Source organism: Pinus tabuliformis, chromosome J (genome assembly GCF_031772625.1).
Source record: "Pinus tabuliformis cultivar Carrire ecotype Pingquan chromosome J, CPIR1, whole genome shotgun sequence".
NCBI lineage: Eukaryota > Viridiplantae > Streptophyta > Pinopsida > Pinales > Pinaceae > Pinus > Pinus tabuliformis.
This window is the reverse complement of record NC_142295.1, coordinates 392284847-392302144: the sequence shown is the minus strand read 5'-3', so window position 1 is coordinate 392302144 and position 17298 is coordinate 392284847. Positions and strand designations below refer to the sequence as shown.

Sequence of the window (17298 nt, the reverse complement as noted above, 5' to 3'; positions counted from 1 at the left end):
AATATTTCAGAGGAGCATAGGATTGATGTGTTCATAGGGACTTTAAAGGATAATATCCAACATGATGTTCGCATGTGGGAACCTGATTCATTAGAGAAGGCATTCAGGTTAGCAAGAAAAATGGAAAGCAAAATTATGGCAACCAGGAAGCATACCACTCACAACTATAAAGATGGAAGTGTTGTTACCCCTACTCTTCCACAACCTATAAGGTTGACACCACAACAATTGGAAGAAAAAAGAGCAAAAGGGCTTTGTTACAATTGTGATAGCAAATACACTAAAGGTCATAAGTGTCCTGAGAAGAAATTATTGTACATAGATTGCGAAGAGGAAGAAGAAAAGGAGCAAGCAAGGTCAAAAGAAGAGGATATACTCCAGGAACAAAGAGTAGATAAAGAAGAAATGAATCCGACCATATCTTGTAATGCATTGGCGAGAATTACCACTCCTCAAACCATCAAGATAGAAGAACAAATCAAGAAGAAAAAGGTAATAGTGTTGATTGATTTAGGAAGTACCCACAATTTTATTCATTGTAAGGTAGCAAAAGAATTGAATTGCTTCTTATATCCAGCACCAGAGTGTCAAGTGATGGTTGCAAATGGAGGAACAATAAACTGCTTTGGAAAGTGCCATAATATTAAGCTATCGATGGGAGAATATGTATTGACTAGCCCAATGCTTTCCATTCCAATGGGAGGTGTTGATGTTGTACTAGGAGTCCAATGGCTACAATCCTTGGGTACAATAGCTTTTAATTTTCAAGAACTTTTCATGAAATTTTCTGTGGAAGGAGGAAGTTGAATTAAAGGGTATTGCAAGGAAACCGGGAAAGATAATAAGCCCTAACGGTATGACAAAGCTTCTAAAAAAGGAACAAAGAGGTGTAATTGCACAATTATGTTCGCTAGATGTTTCCACATTGGAATCATCTATTGTTCCAGATCTCCAAAAAGTCTTGGACAATCATTCCAAGGTATTTGAGACTCCCAAAGGTCTCCCACCTATTCGTGATCATGATCATGCTATTCATCTGATTCTAGGAAGTGTTCCTCCAAACATCAGGCCGCACAGATATCCCTATGCCCAAAAGAGTGAAATTGAACGTATGGTTGCAGAAATGCTAGAGGCTAGTATAATTCAACCAAGTCAAAGTTCTTTCTCTGCTCCAGTAGTATTAGTGCACAAGAAGGATGGATCATGGCGCAGGTGTCCGGATTATAGGGAGCACAACAAGCTCACTATTAAAGATAAGTTTCTCATTCCTGTCATTGATGAATTACTGGATGAATTGCATGGATCAATTTACTTCACCAAGTTGGATCTTCGTTCAGGATATCATCAAATCAGAATGAAGATTGAAGACATTCCGAAAACAGCATTTAGAACTCATGAAGGTCATTATGAATTTTTGGTCATGCCTTTTGGCCTTACCAATGCACCTTCTACATTTCAAGGTTTGATGAATTCCATTTTCAAACCATTCCTTAGAAAATTTGTGTTAGTATTTTTTGATGATATACTAATCTACAGCAAATCTTGGAAGGATCATGTTGAACATGTTGACAGAGTGCTACAACTATTGGAGGAGAAACAATTATATGCAAAAAGATCCAAATGTTTCTTTGGAGTACAAGAGGTGGAATATATGGGTCATATTGTATCTCATGAAGGAGTTAAGGTAGACCCTAGCAAAATTAAAGCCATTAAGGAATGGAAAATCCCCACATCCATAAAGCATCTGCGAGGATTTCTCGGGTTGACAGGGTATTATCGCAAGTTTGTTAAGAATTATGGGAGAATAGCAGCACCTCTAACAACATTATTGAAGAAAGATGCATTTTCATGGACTCCAGAAGCAACAAAGGCCTTCGAACATCTTAAAGAGGCAATGTGCCAAACACCAGTCTTAGCTACACCGAACTTCACAAAAACCTTTATTGTGGAATGTGATGCTTCAGGAAATGGAATTGGTGTTGTTTTAATGCAAGATGAAAGACCCATTGCTTTTGAAATTCGTCCAATCAAGGGAAAGTTTTTACACAAAGCTATTTATGAGAAGGAAATGTTAGCCATACTCCATGCACTTAAGAAATGGCGACCCTACCTAATGGGAAGACACTTCAAGGTAAAAACGGATCATGATCGCCTTAAATACTTTTTAGAACAAAGATTATCCTCTGAAGAGCAACAAAAGTGGGTCACAAAGATGTTGGGTTATGACTTTGAAATCATCTACAAAAAAGTGAAGCAAAATGTGATGGCAGATGCACTCTCAAGAAAGGATGAGGATGTGGAAGCATTGTTGTGTGCCATTTCTATTATCCAACCAGATTGGATAAATGAAGCAAGGGAGGAATGAAAGAATGACGAAGAAGTGTGGGCACTTATTCGAAAGTTACAACAAGATTCCAATACGTCTGATACATTTAGCTGGCAAAATGATTCTTTATGGTACAAAGATCGCTTATACCTCTGTAAGAATTCCCAACTAAAACAACAGATTCTTATGGAATTGCACACTTCTCCCTTAGAAGGGCACTTAGGATTTTTAAAAACTTACCACAGGGTTAGGAAGGAATTTTTTGGGGATGGCCTTAAATCGGATATTCAGAAATTTGTGGCGGAATGTTTGGTTTGCCAACAAAATAAAGTTGAAACAATTAAGACACCGGGTCTATTACAACCTTTATCCATTCCAAGCCAACGTTGGGAGGAGGTTTCAATGGATTTTATCACAGGTTTACCCAAGTCTGAGGGAAAGAGTATCATCATGGTGGTAGTTGACAGACTTACCAAGTATGCACACTTTTGTGCATTATGACATCCATTTAAAGCCAATACAGTTTCTACTGCATTTATGGAAACAATTCAAAAGCTACATGGAAACCCAAAGATTATTGTAAGTGACAGAGATCCCATTTTCACTGGAAATTTTTGGACAGAATTATTTTCTTGTCTTGGTACTCAGTTAGCTCATAGCTCATCTTATCATCCTCAATCTGATGGGCAAACTGAGATAGTAAACAAATGTTTGGAAGGATATCTTCATTGCTTTGTATCTGATAAACAGACACAATGGGTTAAATGGTTGCCTCTGGCTGAATGGTGGTATAACACTTCGTTCCATACAGCAACAAAAATGACCCCATTTATGGCACTTTATGGATATTAGCCACCATCCATCACATCATATTTAAGAGAAAATTCTAAGGTTCAAGCAGTGGAACATCACATCGAACATCAACAACAAGTCCTCCAACTCTTAAAGGATAACCTCGTGTTGGCACATAATAGAATGAAACAACAGGCAAATCAACATCGCAGCGAAAGAAGTTTTGATGTAGGTGATTGGGTATTCCTATGGCTACAACCATATAAGCAAATGTCCCTCAAGCAAGCTAAGAAGGACAATAAATTATCACCAAAGTATTATGGTCCATACAAGGTGTTGCAAAAGATTGGTACTATGGCATACAAATTGGAGCTTCTTGCAGCTTCTCGATTGCACCTAGTTTTCCATGTTTCATGTTTAAAGAAGGTTATAGGCGACAAGCTCCCAGTTCAAACAATATTGCCAGAACTTGACGAGGAAGGAAAAATTATATTGGAACCGGAAGCAGTCACAGAAACAAGAACCTGACAGCTACGAAATCGATCAATTTCGGAGTATTTTATCAAGTGGAAGAACTTATCCGCTGAAAATTCCACATGGGAGGATGAGAATTTTATACAGAAGCATCCAGAACTACTCAAGCGTTGAGGACAACACTTTTCTTAAGGAGAGGGGCATGTTGGGTCCCTATAATACTAGTGATTACCCCATTACTATTGTAGTTGCATCCCTTATTAATATTGTTGTGCCCCTACTATCCCCATATTGTTATTACTGTGCCCCATAGAATCCCTCTATTGTTATTTTTGTGGCTTTATATTATTATTGTTAGGTCGGTTGGGTTATATTGTGAATCCTTAGACTCCTATATATAGAAAGGAGGTTTTGTCATATGAATCATCCAAGAATTGTTCATTTATGTAATGTAAAGGAGGTTGCCCCCTCGAAGAGGCTGAATTCTAAGGCGTTGATCTATATTTTCTATCTTTTCTTGAGCTGGTTTCATAACAAGCAACTCCTCCTTACCACCCGAGCTACACACACTTGACAGCCAAATCCTAAAATATTAAGTCATTTCTCATATTTTCTTATGCAAGATATTTGACAACTAAGAGACACTAGAAAAATCCAAGAAAACTCCTATTTTTCTCCCTTTTATGTAAAAACCATTTTACCTATGATTCATATCTATGTTACACCATATGTATAGTATATTCTATAGTATGCATGCTATGTGCTTAAAAATATCTTATGTCATTATTTTCACTATGTTTTACCTTTCTTGTTTGAACAAACATATTTCTTTAAAACTTTGTCATACTACTTTTTCAACTTTTCCCAACAATGTTACAATGATTTATAATCTCGTATAATCTAGATACAAAGAACGAAGATATTGACCTTTAAGATGCATCCTCAAAGAAGCACTATGCTAGAGGAAGAGCAAGTGCGAGTTTAAATTGGCTAGCTCTCAACTGTATATTGAAGATATTTAGTATGCTCCTAGACGTCATCCATTTCAAATTAGACACTACTCTTCCCCCATGATTGATAGACAACCTAGGATCACATTTTTTCTCAAGCCTTCATGGCATATAACATGACTTCTATTTCATCCTTGGAAAAGGGAAGGTAAATGATAAAATTTATGGTGTTCTTCAAGGCCAATGAATTACAAGATGAGGCTCCTCTTCCTTCAAATAATGGAACTAGTAGGGTTTGGAGAGCTTCATTGAGCCTAAGAATCTAGGCGGCTTTATTTGTTTGGTATTTGTTGTTGTAATGCCTAACCACTAATTCTAGAATACTCAAGCTAAGCATAGTTCCTATTAACTCATACAAGAGTGCAAACACAAACAAAGTCATTGAATGTAATGCCTAACCACTAGCTCTAGAATACTCAAGCTAAGAATAGTTCCTATTAACTCATAAAAGAGTGCAAACACAAAGGAGTTATTAAACAATGCACCATACTAACAATGCATTTGACCTGGCAATACACAGGAGCACCCACCCCTCCACCAAAAAAAATCCTGCCCCTACTAACAAAGCATGTTCCTAAAGCAAGATAGTGCCCTCCCTCATCTTTGCAAGAAGTGCACTATTTGGACAAGCACTAAAAAAGGTGAATTCCTCTTCTATTTTTCATGTGGGGACTATGGGAAGGCCTCACACCTACAGAAAAGTGATTTTGGGCTTATAAAATCCTTAATCCCTCTTCTTTTCTTATGTTATTTCTCATTTCACTCAAGACATACACCACCAAGAAATAACCATGTGGTTTGATCCATGTAATAAAGCATCATGTTGGGACAAGGAGCAAAGTGAGAGTGCCAATTTCCAAAAGACTTCAAAAGCAAAGTGTTCCAACAGTTAGCCCCCAAGGTTGTGGCTTGTTGGCCAGCAAACGCACTGCTAAGGCGTTCATGCCGTTGTGCACATCACAAGTTCAAACCTCGACTTACCCGTGCGTTGTGCTTGGGGGCGGTGCAGTTTCACCTGGAGGTTATAGTGGCAGCCGTCGGGGATTGACCCCGTGTCACGCGAGTATGAGAGCCAGCGCAATACCGATTCCGCCAATCATTAAAAAAAAGAGTGTTCCAAGAGTTATTTTTATTTAATATATATTTTGATACATATATATTAAAAAAACACGTGGAATGGTGAAGTAGTTGCAGAAAACATAGATTTTTGTAGTAGATTAATGATAATCATTAAATCATCAACTATGTAGTACACAAATAACATCAGCCATCTAGCAGTTATAACTTATGGCATTGTCATCATATGATCAACCATAACATCAACCTTCAAGTTTCAAGTTTCAACAGATGACATTTGTCATAAACAAACTATAACAAACAACATCAACTGTGAAATGAAACAAGGCATCATAACCAAAGAGATGTAATATGCAGTCTGTTGTCACGCAGATTGACACGACAACGCTCAGACCGGGGGCTGTCACTCTGATCCCCGGTCCCTCCGTTTATGCTTGTCTCCCGCGGCTAAGGGGGGTAGTCCCTGAAAGATGATGAGACCAACTGTCGACCAGTTGGTTGGGAGACACGAGATACGATATAGAAAAGCACTCGATGAATTTGATTAATTTAGCAGACCAGTGCCTTAAGAGATTTATTTTTGAACGATTACTTGTTAAATAAACCGTGAACAGCAATCATTTGTCATCAAAAGGTATCAGCTAAATCACGATGACCGAAACGATATCCAGCGACTGAAAATTTAAAAAAAAGATGAATGCTATAAACCACCACGAGTCATGAACCATTAACCAGATATCATATTTCGTATCTCGACTTGAAAACTTAGATCTCAGCATGAAAGATATAACGTGAAAACCACTGAATCTGGCAAAATAACTTTCCACGAAATTTTAATATTTTTTTCAAATTTTTTAAATCTTTTTTCAATTTTTTTTTTATTTTTCAAAAGCTTAAAATAAATAACGAAATCTAATTAAAATCTAAAAAAAACTAAATATTAAAATCTAATACTAAAATCTAAAAATAAAACTAATCTAACAAAGCCTAAGTCCCTTTTTATTTTATATTATAAAAATCTAAAAAAAAAAGAAAATCTAAAACTAAAATCTAACAAATATAAACATTTTTTTAATTTTATTTTTATTAATATGAAAACTAACTAAAAGAAAAATCGGATTTCTTTTGTTTGTTTTATTTTTTTTAATCTATAATTAACAAAACAAAACTGAAATAATTAAAATCCTAAAAAAAAAAAAAAAAAATACGTAACTAAGCTGAACTTAAAAAAAACTAAATTAAAATTTAAGCTATAATCTACGCTACCCCAAATCAAAATGAAACGAAACTCAAATCAAAACCCTAATTACCATCTATGCTAACTCTACAATGTAGAAAATAAACCCAAAAAAAAATAAAAACGCAGGCATATGTATATGAACGATGAAACGTAACTGGGCATGAATGTCACGTGGAAACCCTAGCCGAATAGGAAAAATACCACAGGCGGAGAAACTTCACTATTAATGGCGCATTGACCAATTTCGGGCTCAGAAAAATACGAAATTTTTAGCGGTGATTGGAAATTTGAAAACGCTTAGAGTTTACCTGCGGATGCTTGCTTCGAAATGCTTCGATTGGGACTAGCTTTCTCACCTGGCGTATCCAAAACGAAATCTTAACTGCGGTTTTCAGTTCTGGACGACGGATAGCTTATGCCCACGCTGGAAATAAACCGGCTTTGTGTCAACAGGTTCTGCTACAGGTATATGATGACGCTGCGTGGATCAATGCGTGATATGCAGTGATTGACTGGCGTAAAGCAGGATCGACTGGCGTTGAATGATCTCTGGTAATACGCATGCCGGCAATCAAAACGCCTATCGCTCAGAAATTTTCTCTTGCTGTCTTGCAGAGTTATGGATAAACTCTGATACGCAAACGTGAATGCCAGCGGGTAAATGGAAATCTCAGCCCGTGACTTATATCAACGTTACCTCACATCACTTCATCGTTTTCATTTTTAATTGATCCTTTTGGAGTATCTGGAAATTGCAGACGGCAGCTGCTTTTGATTTGATTCTTGGCGGACGTGGATGGAACCACAGTGATGCAGTGGTGAGGAACGAGTGCGAGTGAGCAGAGAGAGGGCTGGAAATGGTGGCTTTGACGTAGTCAGCCACATTTCATCATTTTTTTAATTCGATTTGCAGGTTCTGGCTTTCCTTTGCTGACAGCTTAGGCACAGAAGTTGCTCAGCCGGCACACTGATAAATAGATCGCCCAGTAACGCTCAGTGTTGTAGCTGAAATCCAAAGAAATATAGCCACGGATTTTCCAGAAAAATGTTTTTTCTTGTGGCGGCAGACAGAAGACAGATTGCATGCACTTGAAAGCTACAAAAACCCTTGCCACTGAAAAGACAACCCTGTATCTGCAATGGACAAAATCACCCAAGAAATGATATACGCCTTAAACGAAAACTGAAAACCCTAATCAAATCTTCAGAAGAAACCCTAATAAAACTGCATAAAGCAAAAATCGAAGCCCTAGAACAGCTAATTGATTAATGTACAGATTTGGCCCCTTAACAGCCAGATTTCAGCAATAAGCACAGAAAATATTTAAAGAACAGAAATTTCAGATTGTCACTGTGAAAAACTTCAGAAAATCTCTCATGCAGATCAGAAAAATAAAACTGAATGATAGACCCAGGATCAAATCCAACTGGGCTCAGCAAAAAATGCTTGCGGGAGTTGGCTGGTTCAGCCGAGAACTTCCCCGAACGCCCACAAAATTTCTTCAGAAAATGTTTTCTGCACAGCTCAAAACAACCGTCAATAAAGAGGGCAAAAATGCTGCTAGATCTCAGGAAGTAATGGAGATACCTGCCATTACTTCAGAAACCCTAACAGCACCCAAACCCCAGCAAGTGAACAAGATACCTGTGCTCACAATACTCTACCAAAAGCTATTATTAACGGCTGAAAATAACATATGCAGAAAATGAAACAATCTCACAGCATTTTAAGAGAGTAACACCAGCAAGATATGGACCCCAAAGTCTTCTTTTATTAACCAGAAATCAGATTTACAAGAGAGCTTCTTTAGTATCAGACTCACAGATCGAATGATCTGAAATGATCACCTAAGACCCTATATAAAGGAAATGATCCCAACGGCTAGTTCGAATGATCCATGTAGAAATGATCTCGACCGTTGATGAGGATCAAGACATCTCTTGATCTCATCCGTCGATTTATTCACTTAAAATATTATTATTTTATTAGTTAGGGTTTTTGCTTTATTTTTTAAATTTTTTATTATTTATTATTTTATTTTATTTTTTTAATTTTTTAATTTTTTATTATTTTTTATTTATTTCATTTTTTAAATGGATCATCGAACTAAGCCTTTGGAAACATCACCTAGGACCTAGGACTTAGGACTCACGAGGGGATTTAAAACATTTTCAACCCTCAAGACACATTTCATGATGACTTTTTACAATTTAAATCTCAAGGGGACAAACCTACTTAATACAGACCCTCACAAAACACCCAGTTCTGCGACACAACTATAATCTAGCAGATCAACACACTAGGATTCTCCTAAAGTTCTAATGACAAAATCCATCCCGGCTTTGGGGTCAGGTTTGAAGGAAAACTCTGCCGATCCATGGATCGGTGAGACGAAAAACCTTCCGGGACGTAGATTACCACTAGAAAGTCAGGTCCACCTAGGCAATTCACATACACGACTCATATCTGCTAAGATTATTTACAATACATATATGCAGACTGGGTTTACAATTAGATTGATCAAGCTGCTGATGGCTGCTGGATGGCACGGACACGCTGATCAGGTGCTGCCCTTTTCTTGCAAAGAAAAAGGGGGTGTACTGCATGGGTAGTTGACCGGTAGAGGTCAACATCTGGCTCTACTTGGGGACACGTTGCTGCTTGCAGGAATGTGAGAATCCAGAATCTGCACCCATACAACATACAGATAAAAATAAGTAGCGTCCATCCAAAAAATCAGTATATACATTAAGCACATAAAAGCTCCTCATTTATTAACTATCTAATAACATGAAAAGTAAATCTAATCCTAAAACAGAAATGAAACGCTGAAAAGACGAGGAGTAGAGTTAGAAATACAATACAAAAAATGCCCCACGGCATCAGATGTGTTCAATATAGTGCATACTGAGCATTTGCCTGCTTTCAGGCAAATCTGTCGGCTGCTTGTCAGATGTGCCATGTCCAATTTTGCATATGGTAGGACTTTTTCCTATCCGAAAATCAAGCAGCTCGCGGCCGTCTGATGCGTCAAATCTTCTTCTCATTTTCTTCCTCTTGCGCTTTTTCTTTCTGGCAGGATGAATCACTGATGAGCTGGAACTTTCTGTCTCGAAACTATCAGATGAAGTATGCGTGATATGTCTCTCTTTAGCCCGCATCTGATCTTTATCATTCTTAAGTCCATCTTCAATCAACCATTTTTCAACTAAACTAATAACCTCCTCATAATAAGATGGAGCTTGTTGCAACAAATGAGAAGGCTCCTGATCTATTGATGTTATCTGGTTTCTTTCATTTTCCACTTGCTGAAACTTTTGAACCTGTATTCTAATGGCATCCATCTGTCTAGAGTGTTCAACCTTTATAGCACTAATTTGTCTGGCATGATGTTCTTCCATGTCTTTTATTACTTTAACATTTTCTTCCTTTATGTTCATCAAGCAATGCTGCATGGAATTTATCTCTTCTTCATGATTCGTTGCATGTTTCCAATTTCTGTTTCATGTTTAGTTTTCATGGCCTCAATTTCCTTAGCATGCTGATTTTGCGTGTCCTCAATCTCCTTATTACGTTTTTCCAGATGGGTGCGTAAAGTTTTAACATCATTGATAAGATTAGTTTGGTTGCTTTCCATATTTTTCACCAGCATCATTAAATCTTGTATTATTTGCTTTTGCTCTTCTTTTTCATTGTCATTTATCCCTGATTTTTCACTATCATGAACTTGATCTGCAATAGTTCCGGTCGATGACACATTCTGATCTTGAACTCTTTCTTTCTGTTGCACAATTTTAGGGGCAGAAGGCAAGCTGTTTGGACTATCATATCTATCTTTAAAAGCATTGAGAATGTCTTGTAAAGAAGTGAAAAAATCATTAGGAAAATTATTAAACCAATTCAAGGCATCACCCTCTAAAGAATGGACAAATAGACGCATCTTGAAATCTTCATGATTATATTGAGGAAGTCTACAATATATGGTCATTACACAAGTAAACATGTTTAAATGATGTCTAACAGCGACCGGATCATCACCCGAGAACTTAAATAATTTAGAAATGGCCTCTTTCGGAAGATCATGGAGATTATTAGTAAAATGACATGGTTTACATGAATAATCCATGATGAACAACAAGGGATCAAATGGATGATAGAAAGAGATTTCTGCTCAAGAGAATTAAGAGATGAGAGAAATGGAGTCGCCACTTGAACAATGAATCTGATTCTAGGATCCAAAAAGTAACCACAAGCAAATATGAGGAAAGCTTCTTGTCTGGGAAAAATGAGAAAGTGGAGTCGCCACCCAAACAGGAAACAAACCCAAGAGGCGCTGCTGATATGTGATGAAAAGATGCCAAAATATTGATTCTGCCAGCTCAACTGAGAGATGAGAAAGATGAGAAGATGAATGATTGTCGTTTGAAACACCGAGAACAAAGTGTCCCCGGCAACGGCGCCAAAAAATGTTGGCGTTGCCGGCTCAAACGAATGATAGACAGATGAACAATGAATGATGAAAAGATGATGAAATGCCGAGAAAACAAAGTCCCCGGCAACGGCGCCAAAAAATGTTGGCGTTGCCGGGCCAGATGAAGAGATAAGAAATGAGAAAAATGATTTAAAGAACAGAAAATATTTAAAGAACAGAAATTTCAGATTGTCACTGTGAAAAACTTCAGAAAATCTCTCATGCAGATCAGAAAAATAAAACTGAATGATAGACCCAGGATCAAATCCAACTGGGCTCAGCAAAAAATGCTTGCGGGAGTTGGCTGGTTCAGCCGAGAACTTCCCCGAACGCCCACAAAATTTCTTCAGAAAATGTTTTCTGCACAGCTCAAAACAACCGTCAATAAAGAGGGCAAAAATGCTGCTAGATCTCAGGAAGTAATGGAGATACCTGCCATTACTTCAGAAACCCTAACAGCACCCAAACCCCAGCAAGTGAACAAGATACCTGTGCTCACAATACTCTACCAAAAGCTATTATTAACGGCTGAAAATAACATATGCAGAAAATGAAACAATCTCACAGCATTTTAAGAGAGTAACACCAGCAAGATATGGACCCCAAAGTCTTCTTTTATTAACCAGAAATCAGATTTACAAGAGAGCTTCTTCAGTGTCAGACTCACAGATCGAATGATCTGAAATGATCACCTAAGACCCTATATAAAGGAAATGATCCCAACGGCTAGTTCGAATGACAGCGCAAGCGAAGCTCCACCTTAAGGGAAAACACGCAGCCGGCTGTCCAGATTACGCTAGCAGCCGCATTTTCCTTTCCGATCGCATTTTCCAGGTCACGCATTCATCTTTGGTTTTTCGATTTAGTGTGTAAATGCTTGATCCTGTGTGATAGCGTAGTTTAGTTTAGAGTATAGCTTCTGTCTTTTTTTTATTTCTTTGTTAAGTTTTAATAGTAGGGTAGCGTATAGTTCTGATTGTAATTAAATTTTAATTCCTTAGGTTTAGAATTTGTTTTATTTAAATTTTCATATAGTTCTAAAGTCTTCATAGTTTATATTGTTGTAGTTTTTTTTTATTTAGTAATGTTTTAGATTTTTAAAGTTTTAGATTTTAGATTTTTTTTAAATATAATATAAAAAAATAAAAAAGATTTATAAATTTTTTTTAGGCTTAGTTTAGTTTTTATGCAGTTAAGTTTTAGATTAATTTAGGAATTTTTGTTCAAAATTTTGCCTGAAAATCATAAAAAATATATTGTGGGATATTTTTGCCATTTTCAGTCTTGACTCGGAAATTACCTGTGTTTCATCTTTTATGTTGAGATTGAAATTTTTAACGTGGGGATTAGTGTTTAATTTGATTCAATCTTCAGCTGATGATTAATTGCATGAATGTGGCCTCCTGTTGTTATTTTACATGGTCATGCAAAACACTTTATATTTCGAAAATCTAAATTTGTTGGAGTATCACTAAGTCGTTAAGCATTTTTTCTCACTTGATAAAAGTTAAATGATAAACGATTGCTCCTAATGAGATCATATTCCTGCCAGCATCTGGTACTTAATCATTTAAACATTAACTCCACAAGGCACTGGTCCTTTAAATTTCTAAATCCATCTAGTGCTTATCATATCGTGTATCGTATCTCCCAACCAACTGGTCGACAGTTGGTCTCATCATCTCACAGGGTCTACCCCCCTTAGCCGCGGGAGACTGGCTTAAACGGAGGGATCGGGGATCAGAGTGACAGCCCCCGGTCTGAGGGTTGTCGTGTCAATCCGCGCGACAACACAGTCAATGGTTCAAACTTCAATTATCGTATAATGTTTACAAAATAGGCCATAATAAAGAAAAATAATTCCAAATTCTAGAATCCAGATTCTAAAGTGAAAAAATCATATAATTCTACTATCTACTAAGCTTTCTTTAGCCTCTTACCATGAGCAATTTCTATTTTCTGCTCCCATGGTCTAGTAGCAACAGGAATCATTTCAGGAGAGCAGTACCCTCTTAATTGAGCTTTAAGAGTGGAAGTGTGAAGGGGAGAGGGAGGCAGTTCCCCGCATCAAGGAGTTAAAGATTGAAATACGATGGGTCCTCTCCGATGGTGGAACTTTCATGGCAGTTCTTGCCCAGAACTACAACTTTTCGTTTTGAAAAGTGTCTTCACATGCTGTAGACACTTTTTCTACAGAGAGGTATTGAAGCACCTATGACTTCATCCACATTGTCAAGAGAAAGAAGTTGACCATTGACAAGGCAAAATGCTTGAATTATGTGCACTACAAATTGAAGTAGTTGTCCCATGGTCCAGTAGAAACAGGATCATTTCAGGAGAGCACTCCCCTCTTAATCGAGCTTTAAGAGTGGAAGTGTGAAGGGGGGAGGGAAGCACTTCCCTGCATCAAGGAGTTAAAAATTGAGATAAAATGGATCCTATCCATTGGTGGAACTTGCATGGCAGTTCTTGCCCACAACTACAACTTTTCATTGTGAAAAGTGTTTTTACATGTTGTAGACACTTTTTCTACAGAGAGGTATTGAAACACCTATGACTTATCCGCATTGTCAAGAGAATGAAGTTGACTATACTTGGTGGCCAATATTATTGCTAATGGTCAGGATATCCATCATGTTGAGATGCCACCCACATCTACTGCCATTGTCAGAGACACTCCAGCAACTTCAGCTTCACAACCTCCACTGCATGGCAGATGTGCAACAAGTGGTGTAGCCCTCCCTTAATCACAGGAAGTTAGATCAAAAGTTGTATATGGCAAGTGGACACAAAGTAGATGGTAGAATTGTTTTCTCTTGCTTCCTTTCTTGACTTGTCATAGATTTTATCTCAGTTTAGTGTTTTCAGTTTCTAATATCTATTTCGCAAATTAGTAACATGGCCTGTTTTGTGGAAATTATGTGCATGTTAGAACTCATTGGTCAGTGGCCTAGTTTACTTAATTGTCTACTTCTTGTTATCTGGTTTTGTAATTTTGTATCTGCTAGATGGTTGATGTTATATATGTACTAGATGGATGACTCTCTAATGATTAATCTACTGTGGATGGCATTTATAACTTCTTAATAATGTAATATTCATCTACAAGTAACACAAAAATCCATGTTTTCATATTTTCTGTAACAATTTTGTCATTCTAAACTTTTTTTTAGTACATATGGACTATAATTTATAAAAACATATATTACGTACAAAAAAATCATGGCCCTGCTGCTCCTTGCCTTGCTCCAGGCTCTGGCAACTCTATAACCAAAAGCTATTTCAGATTGAGTCTAAACATCTACGCAACCCATGGAAATAGATAGCCTCAATTGGGTATGTGCCATGCAGGGAGATTTAGTCCCCTGGCTGACAAGATTTCATCTGTCATGGAATCTACTTAAAATGGGAGTTTTTTTTCTGCTACATAGATGCAGAAGCAAACTGAGAGAATCCAAATGGAACTAGACTTCTTGAGGCTTATTAATGAATACAGTAATACTCCATGCATGGTTGGAAAGATCTGATTACAGAATGAACCAAGCACTGCAATGGGCAAAGGAAGAAACAGATTAAGTCCAGGCAGACCCAAAAGATATGGTAATAGACCCCTCCTATTTACATAGTTCCTGAAAAAGAGAATGTATGAGGCTCATTCTGGTTAGGAGGTCCCCAAATTTTGTTGTTGGAGATAAAATTGGGAATGGTCTCTGGATGTGCCTTCGATCAAAATCAATCTGTCTATCCTCCTCCTGCCTTTGTATCCTCTAGATTTTGTGCAAATACTATCCTTCCCATCAAGGATTGTGATTTATTAGAAATAGTTTGAATGTATATCCAGACTAGCATCTTTTATTGACATTACTATTAAATGCTTTTCCCTGTCTAATGAGATTGTATACATGATACATAAGGAATGAAATAAAAAATTTAATTGTTTTGTTCCTGGTTGTCCTAAACAATTTTTAGTTTCAAATCTTATGTACTGACGTTTTTTTATCTCTAGAAGATTATGTTATTTCCTGGGCCGAAACTTTATAACATAAGCATTTATCATGTCTGGAAAACTGAGATGCCCATTGTGTGTATTAACTTCAGAAACTCAAAAAATATGCTTTGTCTTTAGCTTTATCATCTATTGAATCCAAAAACACCCTGGAACACCAAGAAAATTGGATAGTGTGATTCCAGAAAGAAAAATTTGTACCTTGCAATACCACGAGAAAATTCAAAAAGGTGCTAGAATAAGAAAGAAATTTTAAGATATGTCATCTGAAATTACCCTGTAAATCTTGCTGCCTTTTGCACCACACCTCTCTATTAGTTTCTTAGCATTACTCAATGCCACATCCAGTTCTTTAAACAGCTTGATGCCCGATCCTGTCAAAGATATCTTTGAGTCCCTAACTTCATCTATCACAGGCTTCAAAAGATTTAATTGATCAACGAGGCTTTGACAGTTTCCTTCATTGATCTGTGTCTTTTCATTCAAGGAGACAATTCCACGAATTGATTGAGAAATATTATCAAGCACTTCTTGTAGGGGGGGATCCATGGACCTTAAACCTGTTACCAAAAAAAAGGTCAAATGTTACAAGTTCTAACAGAGATGACAAGTATAACATACATGTTCCTTGTTCTAGTCTGCTAATACAACAATACAACTTACTCCCTCAATTGACATAATGCAAAGATGCCATCTACTCTTTTAGTAATTGTAACTAATTTATTATTCAGAAACCTACAAACGAAAATTTGGGCAAATGATATCTTCAATATTAGAAAACACGATTATCTAGGAGGTGTATGTCAAATATGAGACAATGCATAAGCTTGTCAATCACATTATAGCAACATCTTAGATTTCTCACACCCTGATACTTTTTAGAGAGGAGAAGATACAATCAGTATTCATATCTTTGAGCATCACATCCCTTCGAGGAACTTTATGCACTGGAGAAGATCAATGAAATTTCTGTGTCAAAAATAAAGCATGATCAAAATCCACCTGTCATCTTGGGCACAACCAAGTGGCAAAGCAACTTTCATAGCTGTACATAAATTATCCACACCTTACCACCAAATAGCAATTGTTATACTACAGCTGCTGAAGTCTAAAATGCAAAGAAACCATTGACTCAGCTGCAGGTTTTATTCACATACAAGCAAAGAAGTGTGAAGAAAACCTTCTAAAAATCATGAAGAGGAGGCTAGGACCCCCTACACATCAGTTCAGAAGTGTGTGCTTGCTCTTTACCTACCATGTGTGTGATTTGATAACCAAAAAACCTGCACATTTCATATATTGGTGGTAAACGCAACACTACTTGTTGGTGGTTCAGATGTGATAATATCTACAACGTTTGGAAAAACAATGATGAGGACTATTCTTGCATGAAAGAATTATACTGAGTTGAGTGCAATGTGGCAGAGCTTGTCCTTAACAATAACTAAGGTATACCTTAGCCACGACCACCAATCTGCCCTAGTCACTTGACATTGTCAAGAAGACCCTGTGGGATAGAGACATCACCCCTCCTGGTGCTGGCTGAAGATTGTTCATCCTATGAGCTGGAGAAGGGCCACCAGTAGATAAGCTCAATAGTATTTTAATTGTCACAAAATATAACATAAGGATGACGTTGAGCAAGATCTAGCTCACCAAGTAACACCTCATTCAGGAAAGATACTTACCGGAATGAAATGCAATGGCATATTCAGGTTTAGAGGAGAGTACTGTTACCTCTCAATCCGGGAAGAGAAGAGGTATCAACAGTACAACTTTATGTTGGAAACAAGTGAATATGCACTGCTTCATGCCATGCCTGAAAGGCATTGCAAAAGATTGCATATTGCAAGAGGCAGTGAGCTCACTTACATAACCTTCGAAACAGGCAAGCTTGTTCC

At 37.3% G+C, this 17298-nt stretch overlaps 1 protein-coding gene across 4 annotated transcripts in view; it reads right to left on the bottom strand.

Annotated features, from left to right (window-relative positions):
* Positions 1–17298, bottom strand: part of LOC149227430 (U-box domain-containing protein 4-like) — a 139537-nt gene that overhangs the window by 41507 nt on the left and 80732 nt on the right. For all 4 annotated transcript variants that reach the window (XR_016247800.1, XM_089377792.1, XM_089377790.1 and 1 more), the window contains one exon: positions 15674–15957. Coding sequence is in view for 3 of the 4 variants with exons in the window: in XM_089377792.1 (XP_089233918.1) it covers positions 15674–15946 (273 nt within the window). In the remaining variant the exon portion in view is untranslated. The remainder of the gene's footprint in view (positions 1–15673; positions 15958–17298) is intronic.